Raw genomic sequence first — 23570 nt, 5'->3', positions numbered from 1 at the left:
CATGAATACCCTTTTTCCCTATAGAGGACATACAGATTTATTTCATTCTGGCTGACTGCACAGGGTTCTGGAGGTCAGCTTAATCACTTTCCTGTTGATGGATATCTGGGTTAGATCCGTTTATTACAATTATTGTATACAATGTTATCAGAAACATCTTTGTGCATCTATTTTCCCATACCTCTCCAAGTTTGTCTGGATGAAGAGCAGCAGAAATCCGAGGTCATGGGTATGAGTAATATAAAATTTGATAGACACTGACAAATTCCTCTCCAAAAAAGCTGTACAAATTTAGACTTCAACTACTAAGTGTATGAAAATGCCTGCTCTCTCACACCATCTACAACAGGAGTTTGTAATCGTATTTTTTAATCTTTCGCCAATCCGATAGGTGGTGAAAAGTGCTATCTTGTTTTTGTTTATATTTCGAAAATTAAGAGCCATTCCTGTTGGATTTTTTTTCATGTTGGATATTAATATAGTGCAACTAAAGCCAGTTTTGATCCGAAGGTTTCTACACCCTTACTCTCTCCAATATCTTTGTCTCCTGCAGACCAAGGCTGTGTCAAGATGGCGTCCGTGTTTCGCAGTGAGGAGATGTGTTTGTCCCAACTGTTCCTCCAGGTGGAGGCTGCATATTGCTGTGTGGCTGAGCTTGGGGAGCTTGGATTGGTTCAGTTCAAAGATGTAGGTGCTGCATTCTTGAAAGGCCAGAGGAAGGTGGGGTGGGAGTAGACATCTCTTTCATACCACTTCTTGGTAGTGAATTACGTGCAGGGAGAAGAGCCCTGAGCTGGGATAGATGGAATTCCATGTGGTTCTAGTTGTTCTGGCTAAGAGTTGTGATAACACTGAGCAAGTGACTTGCAAACCTGTTCTCCTTTCCTCCATATGTATCCCCTGTATAGGAATGTTTTGAAGCTCTAGTATAGTCAATACTTGTTAGATGGCATTAGACTTTCTTTCCTAAGTAGTATCTTCCAAGAATTAGATATCTCCAATGGACATGTAGATTACCAAACCTTATTCTGAGGACAGAAATCAATGCTTCCTAATTAGTCTGAGGACAAAGTATCATGGGGTGCACAGTCTCTCTGTGGTGATATTCTAGGGTGAGACAGTCTTGAGTGTGATGTTGGGGTATCATTTCCCAGAGGTGGTTTCCTTACCACGCTTTTTTGAATCTGATTTAGAAAATTGGACTTTTTACCCCTTTACTTCCTCACCAAGATCATGACCAAAACTAAGCTCCTGCAGGGAAGGATCATGTCTTGTTCTTTGCGTCCTTAGTTCCTAGGACCTGATGTGAGGCTATTCCTCAGTGACATTTATTGGGCAGGATGCCAAATTGCATTTGGGGGATTATGTGTAAGAATAGCAAGGTTTTTGCCTGTAACTCACGTCTTGTGCATGGAAATATCTATTCCTAAAATGATTCCAGCAACATTTTCCAGCATTAAAAACAAAACAAAACAAAACAGAACAGAAAAAACACAACAACAACAAAAAACCCCAAAAGGAATACGTTGGTGGCTGTTGATACCAATGTGTGTCTTGTGGTTTCTCCCCACTCTAGTTAAATGTGAATGTGAACAGCTTCCAAAGGAAATTTGTGAATGAAGTCAGAAGGTGTGAGTCACTGGAGAGAATCCTCCGTAAGCCAATTTTCTGTTTACTGTCTAAATGTGAACTGGTGGGGAGGTAAGTGGTTTGCAGGACTGGATTTTAACAAACATGTCCCTATTTGTATAGGGACAAAGTGTTCTAGAGACAAAGTGGGGCAGTGAGAGTTGGGATCCAGATGCTGTGGCAGGTCCTGGGGGCAATTTAGGCAGCTAGCCGGCTGAAAGTCGGCTGTCTGCTTGGATCCATTTCTTAGGGGAGAAAACACAATCACCTTGGGATCTCTGGTGGGGTTTCATCCCACAGGTTTCCTGGAAGATGAGATGCAAAATGAGATTGTGCCTCAATTGCCAGAGAGGCCCCCACCGACCCCTCTTCCACGGGAAATGATTATGCTGGAGGTATGTTGAGCCAAGGACATGATAGCGGGTGGCCCTCCATCTTTCTTTTTCTATCTACTTCCTTTTATAGAACACTGAGTGCCCGCCATGCGCAAGGTACCTTAGAGAGAAACAAAACCTGGCCGTGCCCTCTAGAAGCTTATAGAGGAGATAGTGGAGGAAGGAGGGAGGGGTGAGGTGGTGGGAGAGGATGTCAAAAGATAGGCAGAGCCAGATCCTGGAAGGCCCTGCAGATCTTGATTTTTAAAAATTGGATATTTTATCCTTAGAAGAGGAAGGGCCCACTAAAGGAGGCGGGAAGGTAGGGGAGCTTCACTGCCCGAGCCTTATCTCTGGCTGGGGTTGTTTGTTTTTTTCTTTTAAGATAACTTAAAATTCTTGAAATTTTTGAAGCTGTTAGTGGTATAAATAAAGATACTCTGACAGAGATATGAGACTGGCAACTCCCCTGAAAAATATTTTGGATCCTGTCATACTAAATCCTGGATATTTTGGGAGAAGTTGTGTTGGTTGTATGTTTCAGACAGTACCTTAAAAAAAAAAAAAATCAGTGTATCCCCCCCCCACAAAAAAAAGAAGAAGAAAGAAAGAAAAAAGAAGAAAAAAATCAATGCATCTAAATGAGTTTGGTATTGGCTGATTGGTTGGTTTTGAAACTCTACACTCTCATACATTCGTAGTAATAACCAGTTAGATAAGGCACAATCAGATGTGTGCCAACAGTCCTTACTCAGTATTTTCCTTTTAGATATTATTTATTGTTGTTTTTAAAGATTTATTTATTTTTTTTAGAGAGGGAGAGAGAGAGAGAGAGAGCCGGGGGGAAAGGGGAGAGGGAGAGGGAGTCTTAAGCAGACTCTGTGCTGAGTGTGGAGCCAGATGCAGGGCTTGATCCCATGACCCTGAGATCATGACCTGAGCTGAAACCAAGAGTCAGACGCTTAACTGACTGAGCCACCCAGGCACCCCTGGATATTATTTATTATAAAGATGAAATTAGAACAACATGAGCTTCTGAGTAGCAATATCTGTCTAACCATTGGTCAAGGGGACAGACTGATTCAACTGACTGGCAGTGAGTTGAATGTTCCTCCAGCATTCCTAGGGAGGGGAATCCTTCTGGCAAGAGTACACAATTGGCTTTGGGCCCTTGCCATGCAGAATTTCTAAAGAGGCTTTCATAACAATCCTAGGGAAAGTATTAATTAAAAAAAAATCTATCCACAAATCCACCATTTCAGCAAAAACTGCCTTTTCTATTTTCAGGTTTTATCCTTATCAGCTATATTTTTATGTAATTACATGTCCATAGTCTACATTATAATTTTCTATGCATTTACTATCATATTGTAAACTGTTTCTTAAATGATGCATGATTCTCCAAAATATTTTTAAAAGCAGCATTATTTTTAACAGAATCATTAAGTGGGTAGAGCAAATGGTTAAGAAATGGGGATTTCATTTTTTTTCCCCACTTTTGTGCCACTGTAGTTAGTGTTCAAAATTTAGGGTAGTGATTACCTCTGGGAGGGGAGGGCATGGGATGCAATTGAAGTTGGTTGATATGTATGTGGGGTTCATGGTGCAGTTCTCTCCATCTAACATATGTAAAATTTTCCATCATAAGAAATGTTAAAAATTCAATTTTGTCTGATACTAATATGCTTTTGAGGGTGGTGGGGGAAGGTAACTAATATTTGCATGGATATCTTTGTTTTACTGTTTATTTTTAAAATCTTTTTGGTAAGGGTGTCCCTCAGGTAGATTAAAAGAAATCTAGCATGATAATCTCTGTTTTTTAATAGGTGATCTTAATCCATTTTCAGATATGTGGTTGCTGATTTACTGGCAATTGTTTTTGTTAAATATTGAATTGGTACAGTAGAATTTTTAGAAAATATGTGTAAGGTGGAAAGAATAATGATATAACAAACACCAAGTGCCATCACTCTGTAGGACATAAAAGATGACCACAGTGATGCTCTTAAAAGCCTTCTGTGTGCCCCCCGTCCTTCCGCTCCTCCCTTGAGATAATCCTGTCCTGAATTTTGTATTTTTCTTTTCCTTGTTTCTTCATTGTTTTATCACATATTTAGTCTTTTAAATAGCATATGATTTAGCTTTGCACATTTTAGCTTTATATAAATGAAATCATCATGTTTCTTCTTTTGCAACTTGCTGTTTTCTTACGTCATTTTATTTTTTAAGACACCGTATTGTTTCATGTTTCTGAAATTAACTTGTTTTCACTGATGGGTATTGTTTCTTTTATTGCATGTTCCATACTTTATGGAACTTTATCCATTCTACTGTGGGTGGACATTTGGATAAATGAGAAATGAGCTTTCATTCTATACCAAATCTTAGTAGTGCATTCATGAATTGTGTCCAATAAAGAGTTGATCTTCACCTATTAGATTTTGAATTTCAATACCTATATTTTACATTTCCAAGATTTCTTAATTGTTCCCCTTTTATATTTACCTTTTCTTTCATTTTAGGGCATGTTGGTTTAATAATTTTTTGGTTTGTGTGTGTGTAAGCAATGCCTTCACTTATCTCTTTGAGCATTCTAAAAAAAAGCCTTAAACTCTTTTTCAGACTAATCCATAAAAATAATTTCACCCAATGTGAATTTGTGTTCTGATTGTTGATTTTGTTGGTGATTTTTCTTTTTCTTTTTTTTTTAATTTTTAAAAAAGATTTTATTTATTTATTTGACAGAGATATAGCGAGAGAGAGCCTGAGCAGGGGGAGTGGGAGAAGGAGAAGCAGGCTTCCCGCCGAGTAGGGAGCCTGATGTGGGGCTCAATCCCAGGACCCTGGGATCATGACCTGAGCCAAAGGCAGACGCTTAACAACTGAGCCACCCAGGCGCCCCTGATTTTTACCTGGGATCATGACCTGAGCCAAAGGCAGATGCTTAACAACTGAGCCACCCAGGCGCCCCTGATTTTTCTTATCATTAGATTTCTTCTTCTTCTTTTTTTTTTCCCAAAGATTTTATTTGTTTATTTGAGACAGAGAGAGAGAGCACATGAGAGGGGGGAGGGTCAGAGGGAGAAGCAGACTCCCTGCTGAGCAGGGAGCCCGATGCGGGACTCGCTCCAGGGACTCCAGGATCATGACCTGAGCCGAAAGCAGTCGCTTAACCAACTGAGCTACCCAGGCGCCCCTTATCATTAGATTTCTTCTTGAGACTTACTCATTTTGTATGCTCATTTTGGAAGGAAGATTTTTTTTTTTCTTTGTTTTTGTCTTCTTGCGCATTGTGCTCACAGTTCTCTATATAGCCTTTTTTACTTGCTTGTACCTGGTTCTCCAGATTCCAACCCAGAACTAGCGATTCCTCTTGTTATATTTCATCATTGCAGTGTGTTTGGGGCAGAAGGAATTCTCAACATGTAAATTTACTCCAGCTCCCCTTTTTTCGTGTTTTAAATGGGGGAGAGACATGCAATTTGCGGAAATGCCTTGGCTTCTTCAGGAAGCTAATTTCCATCCCTGCAGAGTGTTTTATAACCCTATTTGATGAAAATGGATCTAGTTTATAGCTCTATAGTCATTTTGAGTTGGACTGAACATGCCACTCAACTTCTGGCTATATTATGATACACTGAATTCTTCTTTGATATTTAGTTATTTGTAGTGGTTAATGTACAGTGAATATCACAGCACTGTGCCTGCTTTCCCTTCTTTTTCCATTCTTCATAGACTCTTCTAGAAAAACTGGAAGAAGAATTACAGGAAGCCAACCAGAACCAGCAGGCTTTGAAGAAAAGCTTCCTAGAACTGACTGAACTCAAACATCTGCTGAAGAAAACCCAAGATTTCTTTGAGGTTGTTATCTGGGGACTCTTTATTAAAGGGACCTTTCCCCCAGAGCCTCAGGTTTCCATTTTGAAAACTGGCTGGTTTGGAGTATGCATAAATCACGCTTGTTTCTGTCCCATGCCGAGGTCATTAGTGAGGGGGGAGGGTATTCCGGGGGAAACGTGGTGCCAGTTTGAACTAAACACAAAGATATTATGATGCTCTTTGGAAAGTATGTGCCCTAAACAGGCAGATGGAAGTGAGAACAAAGCACAACAGTGAGTTTGGGCAGATTTGGGATTTCGGTAGTAAAAGACTGGGGGAAGTTTTTGATCTGGCAAGGAGCACTCGACTTTTTGAATTCTCTTAACTATTTGTGGAAAACTAAAGTTTCGTTAAAAATAGACAAACCTTTGAGGTGGAGGGAGCTTTGAAGGTCATCTAAATATGTTTAAGAGAAAGCAGTAGTTCTTTGACTTTCAGACAGAAACCAACCTCGCTGATGATTTCTTTATGGAAGACACTTCGGGTCTCCTGGAGTTAAGAGCGACACCTGCCTGTGTGACTGGAAAACTGGGGTTAGTGTAACTCTGCTCTGAAAGTTACATGTAGATGGGTTTCTGGTCCACAGTTCAGTGCCTGGAATGTGATAGATTTCCCAGGGGGTCTGAGTGAGTGAGTGAATGAATGAATGAATGAATGAACCAGACACTGGAATGAGGGCTATTTCACATGAATATAGACCTCCACACTGTAATAAACCCAAGGGTAACCTCTTCAGGTTGGTGGAGTGGGAGGTAGTGTTACCTTCTTGTTAATGGTGAAACTAGCATTCTGGGAGCCTGAAGAATACAATGTTTATGTTGTTCCTGCAGGGGGAGGATGTGGCGAGAATTGTTTAGATGCGTTTTCTCAACTGTTCCCTGCTTCCTTATCTTGGAAATACTGCTTTGGCAATAAAATAGATTTGAAATTTGCTGTTTGAAGTGCAATTAGCAATGAGGTAGTCATATGATCATTTCATCCACAAGAAGGAGTAATGTAGTATTAAAATGCGTGGTGATTCAAAACAGTGGGATTTCATTCAGTGTCCAAGTAAAATTGATGTGTATGCATTGAAAACATTTGATCAGAAGGTAACACAGGCTCAGCGCACGTTTAAAGTGAAAGACCAATGAAAGTAACCATTTTAAAATTAATAGAAAAAGTTTCAATTGGAAATTATCTAGACACAGGGATGATTTTAAAAGTAGAGATAAATGGAAATGAGTATGTCTGTTTCACTTCTAGCACATTATTTATAAAAATGCGTAGAGCCCATTGTTGAACAGTTGGAACAGTTCCTTTCTTTAGCTACGATGCCATAATGGTGGGCTATCATATTGCTAATTGCAAGTAAGTGACTATGTAGTATCGGGGTGACTAAGGAAGTCTCAATACATCGGAGGAAACAGGAGGCCAAAAGGGACTTGGGGCGAGTAGGGGCTGGGCTGCCGAGTGGCCTTGGGGCCCCTGCCAGCTAGTGAGTCCTCCTCGTGCTCAGGGGGAAGCGGGCCTCCGTCTGGTGCTGGCGCGTCCTCAGGTCCTGCGGGGCTTCTCCCTGCACCCCGCTCCCTGGGCCTCAGCGACGTCTCCCCGTGTGGCTGCCCAGGTTCACGGCCGGGGTGATCAACAGGGAGCGGATGGCGTCCTTTGAGAGGCTGCTGTGGAGAGTGTGCCGAGGGAACATCTACCTGAAGTTCAGTGAGGTGGACACGACTCTGGAGGATCCCGTCACGGTGGGTGTCGCGGGCTGTGGAGAGCTCTGTCCTCAGTTTCCCGGGGCCCTCGCCGGGGGCTGGCAGGGGTGGGGTGGGGGGGCGGTTCTCTGAAGCCGTGGGTCTTCAGTTCTGTGAAGCTAAAAGCCACTGCCTTTCTTTCTCCTGGCTTTTCTCTTCCCCCACTTTGTAAAAAGAAAAAAAAAAAAATTCCTACAAAAAGGTCAATTCAAGGACTGATTGTTGTTAACACCCCACAACTATTCATGCTTCCAAGACCCAGCTATACCAGGTCCTGGAAACTTAGCAGTGCTCCCGCCTCGGGAGGCGGCAGCTGGGTCTTCCTCACCAGGAGCTAAGAACTGGGCTGGGTCAGTGCGCCCCAAGCTTCAGTGTGCACCTGAGCAGGAGTGACCTGGGCATCCTGTTAAAATGCAGATGCTGATGCAGTGGGGTGGGGGCGGGGCCTCCGATTCTGCATTTTTTTTTTTTTAAGATTTTATTTATTTATTTGACAGAGACACAGCCAGAGAGGGAACACAAGCAGGGGGAGTGGGAGAGGGAGAAGCAGGCTTCCCGCTGAGCAGGGAGCCCGATGTGGGACTCCATCCCGGGGCCCCGGGATGGATCATGACCTGAGCCGAAGGCAGACGCTTAACGACTGAGCCACCCAGGCGCCCCCCCCCCGCCCCCGCCAATTCTGCCTTTTTGACCAGCTGCGCTGATCCTCGGAGTCAGTGGACCGCGCGCTTCCAACAAGGATTTTGAGAGGACTCTTCACTGAGTACCCCGCACTTACTGCTATTAATTCTGTAATGTTGGCCTTCTCTGCCCGTCCGGTCAGCGTTTCAAGCTGCTTACTTTTTAATTCCAAGTTGCGCTTATTTCTAAGTGTCCTAATCTTTTCCAGAGTAGAGGTGAAAAAAAAATTAATTTGAGGTTTTATCTCATGGAAAATAATTTCAGAGTTAAGTGAAATTTAAAATAGGAAGAAAGCTTATTTTTTCTCTTGTGCTCTTTCTCTCTCGTCCGTAAGCCAGAAGCAGGTTGTAGTGATAAGCATGGAATCTTTTTTTTTTTTTTTTTGGTCTTCTCTTGATCTTGGAGAATACAATTTCCCCCTGTTATCAGTATGTGTCCCTTATAGATATTATTTTAAAAATTGATGTTGAATCATCACTTTCCACAACCATGTTTTGACATGTAATAGTTATGGTGATAGAGTATAAAGTAGGCATCTGGGAAAAGATGACTTTCGCCTGTTGATATAGAAGGTCACTGAGCAGATGACATGAGATCAGAGTGGATTACTGGTTCTGGTGGATCCAGGGACAGGAGGACCTGAGAGATTCAGAGAAGGAACAGGGGTCCTTGGACAAAGGAGCCTTTGGAGATAATGTAAAGCAGGTAGCCCCCCCAAATCCTAAATAGCCCTCCCCGGCTCCCATGAGCAGTTGCCAAAATGACGATTCATTTTTATCTTCTTTTCAATTGATGCGGAAAATTTCCAATGAGTTGATATGACATTATCTATCTACTTATGGACTTTGTTTCCAGTTTTTCTCCAGAATACAGACACTACGATGACCATCTTTATGCATGTCATTGTTATTTCCTTTTGAATTACTTCCTTGATATAAATTCAAGGAAATAGGATTACTGGCTTAAAGGGGGTGGGCATTTTCATGACACTTGGTGGCTCCTGACAAAGGGCTTTTCAGTGGGGCCATACCTGATCCCAGAGCCCTGAGTGGCATATGGTGAGTGCACTGGATTGGTTATAACTTTTCCAATGATGGATTTCATTATTTTGCCTTTACCCCCCTCTGCCCCAAATTAAATAAGAGTAAAACAGCACATTGCTTTGCTTGAGCGCTTTCATATATGCTTGTGAAATATGTATTCTTTCTTGTGAATTGTCACACTTGGACTTGAGAATTACATTTTAATCAGTGTTCCTATGGACATACAGTGAGTCAAAAATTAGACATGGCTTTACCTTTGTTAAACATCAAACACCCACTCACCCTTGAAATGTAAATATTGTATGTGAGTTAACTCTGGTGAGCTAGGTCTGCTACTTTCATTTTAAGCCTTATAATAACCTGGTTCCTCTCTTCTGCATGGTTTCTTGTTTATAAACCCACCTCTTAAGTATAGCGTTAGAGGTGAATACAGGCTCAGCTGTGGTCTGGCTGGTATATCCAGTATTAGGGCTATTGCTTTAAGGCTGCCTTGGCCTCTCTCAGTGGCCTTGCCCTCAACCATAAAGAATTACAAACTTAGATCAACTGGGAAAAGCTGAAGTTTTCCAGCTGTAATTTTTTTTTAAGATTTTGTTAAATAATCTCTCTATCCAACATGGGGCTTGAACTCATAACCCGAGGTCAAGAGTCACATGCTCTACCAAGTGAGCCAGCCAGGCACCCCTCCAGTTATAATTAAAAAAAATTTTTTTTAATCTAAAAACAGGATTTTACATTTCTATTACATTATAACCAAAAAGAAAAAATTTTATATATATATAAAATTATGTATTATTATGTAAATTATTTATATTATGGATAATATATTATGTAATATATATATAAAAATAGTTTTTACTGTTGTGATTTTCCAGAAAGAAGAAATTAAAAAGAACATATTCATCATATTTTATCAAGGAGAGCAACTCAGACAGAAAATCAAGAGGATCTGTGAAGGGTAAGAGGCTGTTCATGGCTCTTTCATCAGTGATTTGGGTCACAATTAGGTGAAGAGGTGTGTGAGACAAAGTACTCTTGACTGGAGGTTTCTTTGAGGTCCCTTAGGATTTTAGAACAACTTTCCTGCATTTGACTAGATAGTGTTAAAAATGCGACTTATCTTTAAGAGCTGTGGGAATAGGAGCAGAGAGGACTTGAGTAAGCAAAAGTCAAGGTAACAGAAAGTAGGCATCATAACCAAGTCCATGTATTCCTTCTCATACCCTTTATCAGCCGCTAAGAAGTAGGCACACCTCATGCTGAGCTGTTTCTGATTTTACAGAATCGATTTACTCCAGCAGAAATTATTCAGTAGAGGGGCGCCTGGGTGGCTCAGTCGTTAAGCGTCTGCCTTCGGTTCAGGTCATGATCCCAGGGTCCTGGGATCGAGTCCCACATCGGGCTCCCTGCTCGGTGGGAAGCCTGCTTCTCCCTCTCCCACTCCCCTGCTTGTGTTCCTGCTCTCGCTATGTCTCTCTCTGTCAAATAAATAAATAAAATCTTTAAAAAAAAAAAGAAATTATTCAGTAGAGAAAGATGTTATTACATTAATAGATTCTAGGGAGAAGAGACAAGTCAAGCCGTAGTCTTATTTACCTAAAAGCTCACAGGTTCTTTGGTTTGAGTGAAGCTCATTCATTGAATAGAATCATAGCTTGAATTTAAATAGTACCGAGCAATGCATCAGGAACCCTTAGAACTGGGACTCATTTTCCGACTGCCAAAGAGACAGTTATTCTATTTTTTTTTAAAGATTTTATTTATTTATTTGACAGAGAGAGACACAGCAAGAGAGGGAACACAAGTAGGGCGAGTGGGAGAGGGAGAAGCAGGCTCCCTGTGGAGCAGGGAGCCCGATGCGGGGCTCGATCCCAGGACCCTGGGATCATGACCTGAACCGAAGGCAGATGCTTAACGACTGAGCCACCCAGGTGCCCCAAGACGGTTATTCTAGAAAAAGGTGGTCATCTAACCAAAGTCAGCAAGTGATGGCTTTGGCAGAAGGGGACGTTTTGGCAGGCTTTTCCATGGTAACCCCCTGTGACCTTTGGAACGTCTGAAACACAGGTTTCGAGCCACCATCTACCCCTGCCCAGAGCCTGTGGGGGAGCGCAGAGAGATGCTGGCCGGCGTCAACGCGAAGCTGGAAGATTTAATCACTGTGAGTGAGTAGTTGAGGCACGTGACCTGACTGGGGGCTGCCAAGGGGCTACTTTTGCCATTTCCATTTAAGTGCTGTGACCCAGTGCCCTCGCTTGCAGGCCAGCTGGAATGTTAACTATGCTCTCCCAACGATCATGACGGAAGATTTCATAATCAGAGCACGGTGTCCAGTAAGCTGGAGGTGGTGATTCTGAATATCAGTATGGCTCTACCTGGGCTTGAGCCCCAGTCAGCTTTGGGTGGCCAGCCCAGTCGGATAGAAGGAGCCCTTTATTGTGAGCCCAGCCTGGGCCACATCTGGGATACAACTAACTAGCCAGTTAAGTTGAACAACCAGTCTGACTGATTCTTTTTCCATTGACTCACCCCGTTGTTTGAGTGGATCAATTACTTCTGTAAAAACAGTGAGTGAGTCTAGTTTCACCATGTGAACACACCCCAAATTCATAGCCTCTTGTAAAGTGAGTTGTCATCCAGGTTGGCACTCAACACTCATGTGATTGGAACACTTGCTTCAATAAGCTTTGAAAGGAATCCACTAAAAGCAGCTGGGCCTGCATCACATTGCTTCTTCCAGATGAGCACTGTCCTATAGAACTTTCTGTGGACATGTTATCTAACCTGCAAGCACCATGCTGTGGCCACGAGCCGCACGTAACCACAGAGCCCTTAAAACGTGGCTAGTGCAACTGAAGAACTGAATTTTTATTTTATTTTTTTTTAAGATTTTATTTTTTTGCGAGAGAGAGAATGAGAGACAGAGAGCATGAGAGGGAGGAGGGTCAGAGGGAGAAGCAGACTCCCTGCTGAGCAGGGAGCCCGATATGGGACTTGATCCTGGGACTCCAGGATCATGACCTGAGCCGAAGGCAGTCGCCTAACCAACTGAGCCACCCAGGCGCCCATGAATCTTTATTTTATTTTTAATTTTTTTAGAGGTGGGGAGGGGCAAAGGGAGAGGGAGAAAGAAAATCTTAAGCAGGCTCCATGCCCAGTGCAGAGCCTGATGCAGGGCTCAATCTCACAACCCTGAGATCATGACCTGAGCCAAAATCAAGAGTCGGATGTTTAACTGAGTGGGCCACCCAGATGCCCCCTGAGTTTTTATTTTTTTATTTTTTATTATTATTTTTTTTAATTTTTATTTTTTTTAGATTTTATTTATTTTTTTGACAGAGAGAGATATAGCGAGAGCAGGAACACAAGCAGGGGGAGCGGGACAGGGAGAAGCAGGCTTCCCGCAGAGCAGGGAGCCCGATGTGGGACTCGATCCCAGGACCCTGGGATCATGACCTGAGCCGAAGGCAGACACTTAACGACTGAGCCACCCAGGCGCCCATGAGTTTTTATTTTTAATTAATTTTAATTAAATTTAAAATTTTCGTGGCTGCTGAAATCTGTTGTTAGCACAATTCTGGATCCTCAGGGAGTGATTTAGAAATGTGGTATGTGAGTGTGTTTGTGTTGCGAGACGCTTAGAATAAGAGACATCTTTGCCTTCCTAGAAAAATCTGTGCTTAATTTCTTTAATCCCCTCTATTACTTCCTTGTCATTTGTCAAGGAGATTGTGTTTCCCTGACGCAATTACCCTTCAACTACTTTCCCCAAACATTCCATACTAGATTTTATGAAAGCTTCATGAGGAAAAGAAGTTATTCCAAACTTATGTTCCTGTTTAGTCTGACCTGGGGAGCCACCGGTGAAGGTGCTGAGACAGGTACACTCTGGTAGCCCTGAACAAAAACGAATCCCATTAAATAAATTCTCTGTGGGCAAAATTGTCCATTCCCTCCTTCATTAATTCACTGGTCATTTATTGAAGACATTACATATGTAAAGCATTTTGATAGATGTATTAATTTCCCAGGGCTGCTATAACAAATGACCATAAACTGGGGGTGCTTAAAACACAGAAATTTATTTTCTCACAGTTCTGGAGGCTTGAAGTCTGAAATCCAGGTGTCAGCTGAGCCAGGCTTCCTCTGAAGGCTCTAGGAAGGGATCCTTCCTCACTTGTTCTGCTATGGTCCTAATGTGTGTTGCCCCCACCCCCAAACTCATATGTTGAAAACCTAATGTCCGAGGTGATGGTATTCAGAGGCAGGGCCTTTGGGAAGTGATGAGGTCATGAGGGTAGAACTCTCCTGAATGGAGAGCCTGAGCTCCCCACCCCCCTTATAAAAGAGGCCCCAGAGAGCTTGCTTGCCCCTTCTATCATGTAAGGATAGAATTTGAAGTCGGCAACCCAAAAGAAAATCCTTACCTAACCATGATGGTAGACCCTGATCTCAGATTTCCAGCTTCCAGAACTGTGAACAATTAATTTTTGTTGTTTAAGCCACCCAGTATGGTGTTGTATGATAGTGGCCTGAATAGAATAAGACCTCTCCCTAGCGTCTGGTGGTTGTCGGCAATCCTTGGTGTTCCTTGGTTTGTAGATATTTCAGTCCAGTCTCTGCCTAATTCACACAAGACATTCTTCCCTGCATCTCTAGTTGTCCAAATTTCTACCTTTTTTTTTTTTAAAGTAGGCTCCACGCTGGGCATGGAGCCCGGAAGGGCGTCCAACTCACAACCCTGAGATCAAGACCGGAGCTGAGACCAAGAGTCGGATGCTTAACTGGCTGAGCCACCCAGGAGCCCCTAGATGTCCAAATTTCTTATAAGGACACCAGTCATATTGGTTAGGGCCCACCCTACTGCAGTATGACCTCATGTTAATTACATCAGCAAAGACCATGTTTCCAAATAAGGTCACATTCATAGTTACCAGGGGTTAGGACTTCAACGTGTCTTTTTTTGGGGACACAGTTCAATCCATGACAATAGTACTCTAAGGAATTTAGAGGAAAGGGAAGATATAATCTTTGCCCAAGGGTTTTAACCTCTACAAGGGAAGATAAACTGCTCATGAGGGTTGATGGCAGGTAAGGGCTGCAGGCCAGAGGAGGGAGCCCAGAGCCGGAGAAGCCATGATGGCTGATGGGCTTCCATTTTGCCACATTGCCAGAGCCCTGCATGAGTGTTCCTTGTTTCTCAGCGTGCTGTTCCCCGTCCAGGTCATCACACAAACAGAGTCTCATCGCCAGCGCCTCCTGCAAGAAGCCGCTGCCAACTGGCACTCCTGGGCCGTTAAAGTGCGGAAGATGAAGGCCATTTACCACATCCTGAACATGTGCAACATTGACGTCACTCAGCAGTGCGCCATCGCCGAGATCTGGTTCCCGGTGGCAGACACCGGGCGCATCAAGAGGGCATTGGAGCAAGGCATGGTGAGTGGCAGATGGAGCTGGGGAGCGGACGGATGCCTCACCTCCAGCCTCAGCAGTGCCTCTGTCAGGCGCTCGGAGGCCGTCAGCCTCCCACGTCACATGAACTCCCCAAGGACTGTGTCCCTCATCTTTGCATCTTCAGTTCTTTTTTTTTTTTTAAAGATTTTATTTATTTATTTGACAGAGAGAGACCTAGCGAGAGAGGGAACACAAGCAGGGGGAGTGGGAGAGGGAGAAGCAGGCTTCCCGCCGAGCAGGGAGCCCGATGCGGGGCTCGATCCCAGGACCCTGGGATCATGACCTGAGCCGAAGGCAGACGCCCAACGACTGAGCCACCCAGGCACCCCTTACTGGATTTTTTTTAAGATTTAATTTTTTATATTTATTTATTTATTTTTAAAGATTTTTAAAATTTATTTGATATAGAGAGACACAGAGAGAGAGGGAACACAAGCAGGGGGAGTGGGAGAGGGAGAAGCAGGCTTCCCCGCGGTGCAGGGAGCCCGACGTAGGGCTCGATCCCAGGACCCTGGGATCATGACCTGAGCCGAAGGCAGACGCTTAACCATCTGAGCCACCCAGGCACCCGTATCTTCAGTTCTTAATCCAGGGCCGGGCACCTATTAGAAACTCCTTTTCGGGCAAATATTCGACATTTCTTTGATCTTCAGCAAGTGCATGTGGAGCACTGATGTACCAATCACTCTGCTGGTTGTGACCGTAGATACCACAGTCAGTGTGACTGTAGGTCTGTCCTTTCCCTCATGAAGGTCACAGTCTGGCTGGAAAGACAAATAAAGACCACAGCTGTGCTCAGCACTCTTTACCCCAGTTAAGGTCACAGCCTTCATCCTTCGCCTCTCCAGATGGTCACTGGGCCCCAGGAACAGATCTGGGGCTATGCGGCAGAGCAAAGCCCTGCTCCCGACAGACTTTCTAGAAAGGAAGACACACAGTAAGCATATCCATCACTAATGTGATTTCAGGCAGCGATGGTGGTGAGCAGGCAGTAGAGTGAGGGATGGGGGAGGACGGGGTGAGGAGGGAGGCTTTGTTCTGATCACCTATTCACCCTGCTGGTGAAGAAGGGAACGGTACGAGATGGCCAAACACACAACACCTGCCCCCAGACACACGAGACTGACAGCAGTTGGTTAGTCACATATGCTCAGAGCCCAGGGGAAGAGGACACACACACAGGGCTGTACAGGGCCACATGGGGGTTGTCCTTGGGGCTCGCACTTGGGGGCAGAATGAGCCAGCCGGGGCTATGGGCTCCCATAAGAGGAAGGGGCCCTGGTTTCCATGGGAGGACGAGAGGAGCTTATTTGAATACATTTCTGGGGTGGCAGGGAGGCGGAAGACTAGGCAGGGTGGTCTGGCCTGTGGGGGAGCTAGCTGGGTGGGGAGCCTTTGCTGCTCGGTGGGTGCAAATCTGGTGAGGGCAGAGGACCTCACGGTTTGGCCTTTGGGGCCCTGTGAGACTCAAAGATGTCAAGGTAGCGCTTGGAATTTTAGGTCTTACAATACCATTCTAGGGCTGTGACTGGAAAAGGCCCCTCTGAGCAGGTGGCTTGGAACAGGAGCGGGCGGCAGGGTAGAAGGGGGAGCTTTTGGGCTGGAGGGTCTGAAAGAAAGGCCTTGAGGTGGGATTGGACTAGGAGGTAGGGCCTATCTTTATCCCCCTTGTACAATGAGGAAACTGAGGCACAGAAGGTAGGAAGTGACTTGACCACGGTCCTGGAGCCAGGAAGCAGGATTTGAAGGTCCCTGTGTGATAGTCCAGTAACGACCTAACGGGGCACTTAAGAAGAGCTTGTCACTCAGATTAGGAAGGATTGGGGTGCTTCCTGGAGGAAGTGAAGCCTGAGCTGAACCATGGAAGGGGTCAGTGAGCAAGTGACCGGTGGTGGGGAGGGGCATGTGGTGCAGGCCCACCTGAAGGCCAGTGGCTGGAGAGAGGGTGCAGCCAGTTTAAAGAACAGGAGGAAGATCAGGGAGAGGCTGCAGCATGGTCCTGAAGGACTTTTAGTGGTGTAAGGGGTCTGATTTTTTTTTTTAAGATTTTATTTATTTATTTGAGAGAGAGAGTGAGAGAGAGAGCGCAAGAGGGGGTAGGGTTAGAGGGAGAAGCAGACTCCCCGCCGAGCAGGGAGCCCGACGCGGGACTCGATCCCGGGACTCCGGGATCATGACCTGAGCCGAAGGCAGTCGCTTACCCAACTGAGCCACCCAGGCACCCAAGGGGTCTGATTTTATTCTCATGCCAGAGTGACACAATCCAGTTTGCATTTTAGAAACGTTTCAGTGCAGTGTGGACGAGGCTGCAGAGCTATCGGGGAGGTGTCCTGATGTCGGGATCTGAACTGAACGGGGTCCTCCTGTCATCATGAAGGGGTCAGACTTCTACAAGGCCACTTCGGACTGTTTCTACAGTTTCTTCAGCCTTCTGAAATGACAAAAGTCTTTTCCAGATAGGAGTAGAAGGCCCTGTGTGGGTAGGAGGTGAGGGGAGAAGTGTAAGGGGTCAGCTTTCATTATCATCATCATGAACAAGCAAAAAATACTTACTCTATGCCAGGTGTTATGTCAGGTGCTGGGGCCCATGTTAAAAACAAAACAAAACACCACAGTCCTTGTCCTTAAGGAGATCATGATCACATGAAGATATGTAACAATAGAGTAAGGAACTCCTTCACTTGCTGTGTGACGTAGGGGAAGTTACTTAACCTCTCTGGACCTTCATTTCCTCATCAGTCAAGTGGGGCTTGATAGGTAGTTGATACCGACCTCATGGTGTTGTTAGGAGCATTGATGAGCAGTCATTTGGCTGGTGCTAGGTCCCACTGAGTGTGCAGATGGTAAGTGCTGTTAGACTTTGGAACTGCCAGAAGGTTCCTGGAGGGTGAGCCTGGGGAATGGTTCATACCTGGGTAAGATGGCTGGTGTGGAGTCGGCTGGTTTCCATGCAGAAGTAGTGGGGATGAAGGTGTGAAAGGAGTCTAAGTCAGTATTGCCAAGAAGTCTTGATTACTAGGCTGAAGAGTTTTGATTTCACTCTTTTGGTAATAAGAAGCCTTTGAAGATTTTTGAGTAGGAGGGTAGCATGACTGGAACAGTCCTCTTTGTTTATTTTATCAAAGGATTTCACTGTCTGGAGTGCAAGATAAATGGAAGGGAAAGAGACAGAGGAGGACAGCGAGGCTCAGGGATGGGAGCAAGAAGAAGAGGGATTTGAAAGGGACAGGCAGGAAGATTTGGTGATTGGTTGATTGATTAAACCAGGAAAAGGGACCCGTCTGATGATTCCAAAGGTTCAGGGATCTGGAGAATGGAGTCTGCTGAAGCGAGGCCAAAGGAGGACCTGGCTGTGGGGCAAGTTGATGAGTTTGGTTTTAGGCTCCTAGATTTTGTGGGGTTGCTGAGACATGAGAGTTTGAAAACCCAGGCAGACAGTTAAAACAGAATTGCAATTCGGAGGAGGGTCAGGGCCATTTGAAAGAATGGGGCAGAATGAGGAAAGTGGATAAACTCTTGGGGGAGTGAGTAGAGAGAAAGGAAAAGTAGAGGACCCAGAACTGAGCGCAACAGGTGCGTTTGCAGGAGCAGGAGAATGGAAATGGCCAGAACTCTACTCGCTTGATGACTTTCCTTTGGGATAAACTAGATAAGTATTAGGAAGGTATTCACTTTTACAGATATGGTCATGGGTCTCACAGAAGTCAAGAAATTGTTCCAAGTTTACCTTTAAGGGATGGTGCAAATCAGACTGTGATCCATGTGCTGACACCCAGTTCAAAGCTCTCTTCCTTGCATTTTTGTCAATGTTTTTTGTAGGAACTAAGTGGCTCCTCCATGGTCCCCATCCTGACTGCAGTGCAATCTAAAGCAGCTCCTCCCACATTTAACAGGACCAATAAATTCACAGCCGGCTTCCAGAATATTGTAGATGCCTATGGTGTGGGCAGTTACCGGGAAATGAACCCAGGTAAAGGGTCTGATGCACTGAATAACGGGGAAGCTTAAAAATGAAAAGCGGGTAAGATTGACCCCTTGGGTGGCAGAGGAGGTGAATTGTTGAAAACTGTGAGATCCCTAAAATCTTATTTGGCTTCCTGATGCCCTGCGTTGTCTTGCATAAATGGCGATTAGTGAATGATTTGTTCTTTTATTTTTTTTACCTTTTTTATTATTATGTTAATCACCATACATTACATCATTAGTTTTTGATGTAGTGTTCCATGATTCATTGTTTGCGTATAACACCCAGTGCTCATTCAGTACATGCCCTCTTTAATGCCCATCACCAGGCTCACCCATCCCCCCACCCCCCTCCCCTCTAGAACCCTCAGTTTGTTTGTCAGAGTCCATCGTCTCTCATGGTTCGTCTCCCCCTCTGATTTCCCCCCCTTCATTCTTCCCCTCCTGCTATCTTCTTCTTCTCTTTTTTTTTATTATGTTATGTTAATCACCATAATTACATCATTAGTTTTTGATGTAGTGTTCCATGATTCATTGTTTGCATATAACACCCAGTGCTCCATTCAGTACATGCCCTCTTTAATGCCCATCACCATCCTCCTCCCCCCTCCCCTCTAGAACCCTCAGTTTGTTTCTCAGAGTCCATAGTCTCTCATGGTTCGTCTCCCCCTCCGATTTCCCCCCCTTCATTCTTCCGAAAGATCTGTTCTTTGTCAGGATTTCACCTGTTCTGTCTTAAACCATAGTTATTAGGTAGTGAAATTCAGTTCTTTTTCCCTTACCGATTCAGTGAGGGTCATCTCTCAACATCTTCGTAGAGCCGTAGCTGTTTTGTGGGTGAGATGACTTGGAGTCAGAAGACTGGATTCTTAGTGCCATAAACTGTGTGCCTGGTTTGTAAAAACAAAGGGGTAGACCAGCTGCCCTTCAGCCATGTCGTCCACAGTGCTCTTCTCCAGCCTGCGTCCTAATCTTGTGACCTGTAATGCAGGGGCACCATAGGCTGGGTGTCCTGTGAGTAACGGCTGGAGGTGCCTGGTGCATGTGAATGCTGGAGAAACAGACAAAAAATGGTAGTGGAAGAGTATACAAAACACTCAGAGATAGAAAACTGGTTTTCTTGTTACTTATTTTTTTGGAGTGGGGAGGAGGGGCAGAGGGAGAGAAAGAATCTTAAGCAGGCTCCATGCCCAGCTGGACTCCAGGCTTGATCTCACCATCCTGAGATCGTGACCTGAGCTGAAATCAAGAGTTGGACGCTTAACCAACTGAGCCACCCAGGCGCCCCACCCCAGAAAAGTGGTTTTAAAACCCATTAAATTTTGTGATCTTGGGCAAGTCACTTAACTGCTTCAAAACTCAGCTCATTTGTGGATGGGGAATAATCAAAGCTTACTTATTGATAAGCTGATGTGTGTGGGAGCTAAGCATGTGTTGGGGTTGGGGATGGGGAGGGAAGAGAGAATTAGGAAGATGCAAGGGAACCAGCTTGTGGGGCATGGAACGTGATCGACAGATCTTTGATGGGGACCCAGCGGCTGTGGGAAGGACTCAGGCGCTTGGGGGTCTCATCTCTGCAGCTCCCTACACCATCATCACTTTCCCCTTCCTGTTTGCTGTGATGTTTGGAGACTGTGGTCATGGGGTCGTGATGCTACTGGCGGCACTTTGGATGGTCCTTAATGAGAGACGCTTGCTCTCCCAGAAGACGAACAATGAGGTGGGTGTCCGTCAGATACCTTGCCTCATTTCCTTGAGGTTGTGAGTAGAATATGAAAAATGTGTATGTTGTTTTCACCATAGAAATAACCTGTTTTATGAAAAGCAAAAGATAGAGAGTAAAAAAGGGCCAAAATTCAACACAGAAATTCCTGCCCAAAGCTTGATGCTTTGGCTGGTGCGGTGCGGTTCCTTTCAGCATTTTTGGGTTTTTTGTACATCGCTTGACAAGGCATTGATCTTATTTTTAAGTTTTTTTCCCCTAATACTGATTTTTTCCCCCCTTTGGTTATAAAAACAATTATGTTTATTTTAAAAATGGGGAAAATACAATTTAACTTCCTAGAGAAAAATCACAACTTATGTTTTTATGTATCTTTCCATTTTTTTCTGTGCTTATACACAAATAAACAATTTTTAAAAAACTGCGATCAGATAGTGCATTTTAATTTGTGGCCTTCTTTTTTTTCCACTTAAAATATCACAAATATTTTTTCCAGGGCACCTGGGTTGGGCGTCTGACTCTTGGTTTCAGCTCAGGCCATGATCTCAGGGGCCTGGGATCAAGCCCCACATTGGGCTCTGTGCTCAGTGGGGGGTCTGCTTGGGATTCTCTCTCTCCCTCTCCTTATTCCCCTCCCCAGCGCGTATGCGCTCTCTCTCTCTAAGAAAAAAAAAATCACAAATATTTTTTCATGGCAGAGCCCTTCTCCCACAATCAGCCCATGACCAGTGTTCTTAGGAAACACCAAGAAACCCTGAATATTGTGTCTTCACTTTGACACTTGAAGTGTCCACACCTTCTGTGAAGTGCCTTCTCAGTGTTGTGAAGGTTGAGACAACTCGAGAGTCTGCAGTGTTTCAAAGTTAATTAGTTAGGGTCACTTTATGTTCATTTTAATAAGTAATACATTTTATAAGCCGGAAATGTGCCTTTCACTGTGTTCTGCATTTTAAGAATATCTGCAAACTTTTATTACAAGTTGTCTTAACTAGAGCTAGTTCAGTGATGTCACAGTGGGTTAATCATCAGCAAAGTTAGTGGGAAAATCTACTCCTGGCCAATATAGTTTTGCATGACCAGCCACTTTAACAGCTGTAGTTGCCTATAATAAATAGTCCAAGTCTCAAAGCTACACTTGAGCAGGTCTGAGAGTGATCGACACACGTCATTCAGTATTATAGAAGCACTTGACTCTTCTTAGTGGATGTGCTTAGACAGAGACTCGATTTTATAATGACAAGACCCAAAATGAGTGTAGATTTGACTTGCAATGAAACTGAGCCACCGTGTGATCCAGCTTCGTACTTGTCTTCTAGAAGCACTTGAGACAACCCCTGCCCACTGTCACGTCCCCTCCCTGACACGTGAGGCCTCAGCTTCTGGTACAGTGATGTTTTCTAACCAATGATCACTTCAAGAATATGGGGCTTACATGGTTTTGCTTCCATAGTAACAATTTCTGGTCTAGGACTCTTCTGATTCATGGATATAAGCTCAGGAAAATAATGTGTGTGTGCTCTATTTGGATCACTTTGATGTTGCCTCGTCCCGTGGCCTCTCTATAGGGCCTCTGTGCCTTGCTGGGGCTATTGCAGTGGTGCTGGAGACATCCGTAACACACTTGCCACCCCAGGGTCTGGTGCTGAGCCCGCTGACCGTCCTCCTCTCTGTCTTCCTGAGGCCAGATCTGGAACACCTTCTTCCATGGACGCTATCTGATTCTCCTCATGGGCATCTTTTCCATCTACACGGGCTTGATTTACAACGACTGCTTCTCCAAGTCTTTCAACATCTTCGGCTCTTCTTGGAGTGTCAGGCCCATGTTCAGAAATGGCACGTGGAAGTAAGTTTACAGACAGACATGGGTCCGGGGGGCCTCAGTGGCGGATTTCATGGCCAGGAAGTCTGCTCAGAGGTGTGCCCACAGATTCAACAAAGAATTCCGTCTTATCTCCTGAGTGACAGACCTCAAACCAGTCCCTCAGTAACTGGACTAGTAACTGTAATACATGGAAATCGTTTTAAAATTTCAATTAAGTATATATCACGGAGTGCATAGCGCTACTGCAAAAGCAAACTGTGGAGCAGATATCAACGGGTATCAGTTTGTATAAATGGATATCATCTTGGTATCAGTCACAGAAGCCAAGTTCCCTGGAGGAGAAGGAGGCCTTTGAAGCATGCCTTGTTCTGGCAGGGAACTGGAAACAGTGAAATGAGGCACCCAGGGGCTGAGGAGAGAAGGCTGATGTGGGTGTCAAACTATATATAAATGCTCGATTCCCTGTGTTCAAGGTCCCAGACTCATCTGAAGGGCATTTTCTTTGACGGTTTCAGAGCAGCTTGATTCAACGTCGAACACAAAGGAGGGGATGGCTAGTTTTGCAACAGTGGTTCCCTGTGTCTGGTGGGCGATGCAGTGAGGAAGGCAGGTAGGGCGGCATGCGTGTGTGTGGGGGGGTAGCTGGTGAGGACATGGCTGCAGAAGAGAGGGACCTGGGAGCTTTCTCGATGCCCACCAACCACAGCTTGGACGGACGGTAAGAGTGCGGGTGACTGTGTTGTGGAGGTTCGGTGCATCTTTTCGGTTTCTCTGCTGGGTCCAAGTTCCTTGAGGTAGAGGACAGCAATGTTAAACAAGCAATAAAATTAATTAATGAATTAAAATGAAGAATAAAACGTTTTCCAGAATTACAGATGGCTATATTGACAAGGGTTTTTGTTTTTGTCTTTGCTTTACAATTAGTACCCTGAAGAGATGCCTAGGAGAACAAAGCTTTCATAAATTTAAAGGCAAATTACTTAGATTTGCTCTTTAGACTTAAACTCATAAGTATAATGGTGGACTGGGAAACATGTTAAATCAGCATCATTTCACCAAACCACCAAGATGAAATCTAATTTGCCCAGGAGTGCTACTGGGAGAGGTCCGAGTCAAGTGGCTTTTTCCCATTCTGCAAATGTGGGCTGGGATGTTCTTTCATGCACATGTGAATGACTGCAAATGTGGGCTGGAATATTCTTTCATGCACATGTGAATGACCGCTGGCTCAATTCAAGGCTCTTGGAGGCTAAGCCCAGTCTGAGGGAT

The 23570-nt window shown here is 44.5% G+C and overlaps 1 protein-coding gene across 1 annotated transcript in view; it reads left to right on the top strand.

Moving 5' to 3' along the window:
- Positions 1–208: 208 nt before the first annotated feature.
- The window catches only part of ATP6V0A4 (ATPase H+ transporting V0 subunit a4), a 54370-nt gene continuing 31008 nt past the window's right edge, over positions 209–23570 (top strand). The window contains exons 1-12 of the mRNA XM_035021191.1: positions 209–687; positions 1577–1655; positions 1930–2024; positions 5739–5864; positions 6321–6415; positions 7489–7615; positions 10215–10297; positions 11407–11500; positions 14563–14775; positions 18613–18763; positions 20337–20476; positions 22165–22322. Of these exons, the coding sequence (XP_034877082.1) occupies positions 571–687; positions 1577–1655; positions 1930–2024; positions 5739–5864; positions 6321–6415; positions 7489–7615; positions 10215–10297; positions 11407–11500; positions 14563–14775; positions 18613–18763; positions 20337–20476; positions 22165–22322 (1478 nt within the window). The 5' untranslated portion in view covers positions 209–570. The remainder of the gene's footprint in view (positions 688–1576; positions 1656–1929; positions 2025–5738; positions 5865–6320; positions 6416–7488; positions 7616–10214; positions 10298–11406; positions 11501–14562; positions 14776–18612; positions 18764–20336; positions 20477–22164; positions 22323–23570) is intronic.

Source organism: Mirounga leonina, unplaced genomic scaffold, assembly GCF_011800145.1.
Source record: "Mirounga leonina isolate KUSES-001 unplaced genomic scaffold, KU_Mleo_1.0 Mir_174, whole genome shotgun sequence".
NCBI classification, from domain to species: domain Eukaryota; kingdom Metazoa; phylum Chordata; class Mammalia; order Carnivora; family Phocidae; genus Mirounga; species Mirounga leonina.
Note: the sequence above shows the minus strand (reverse complement) of the source record. Positions and strands in the feature narration are given on the sequence as shown.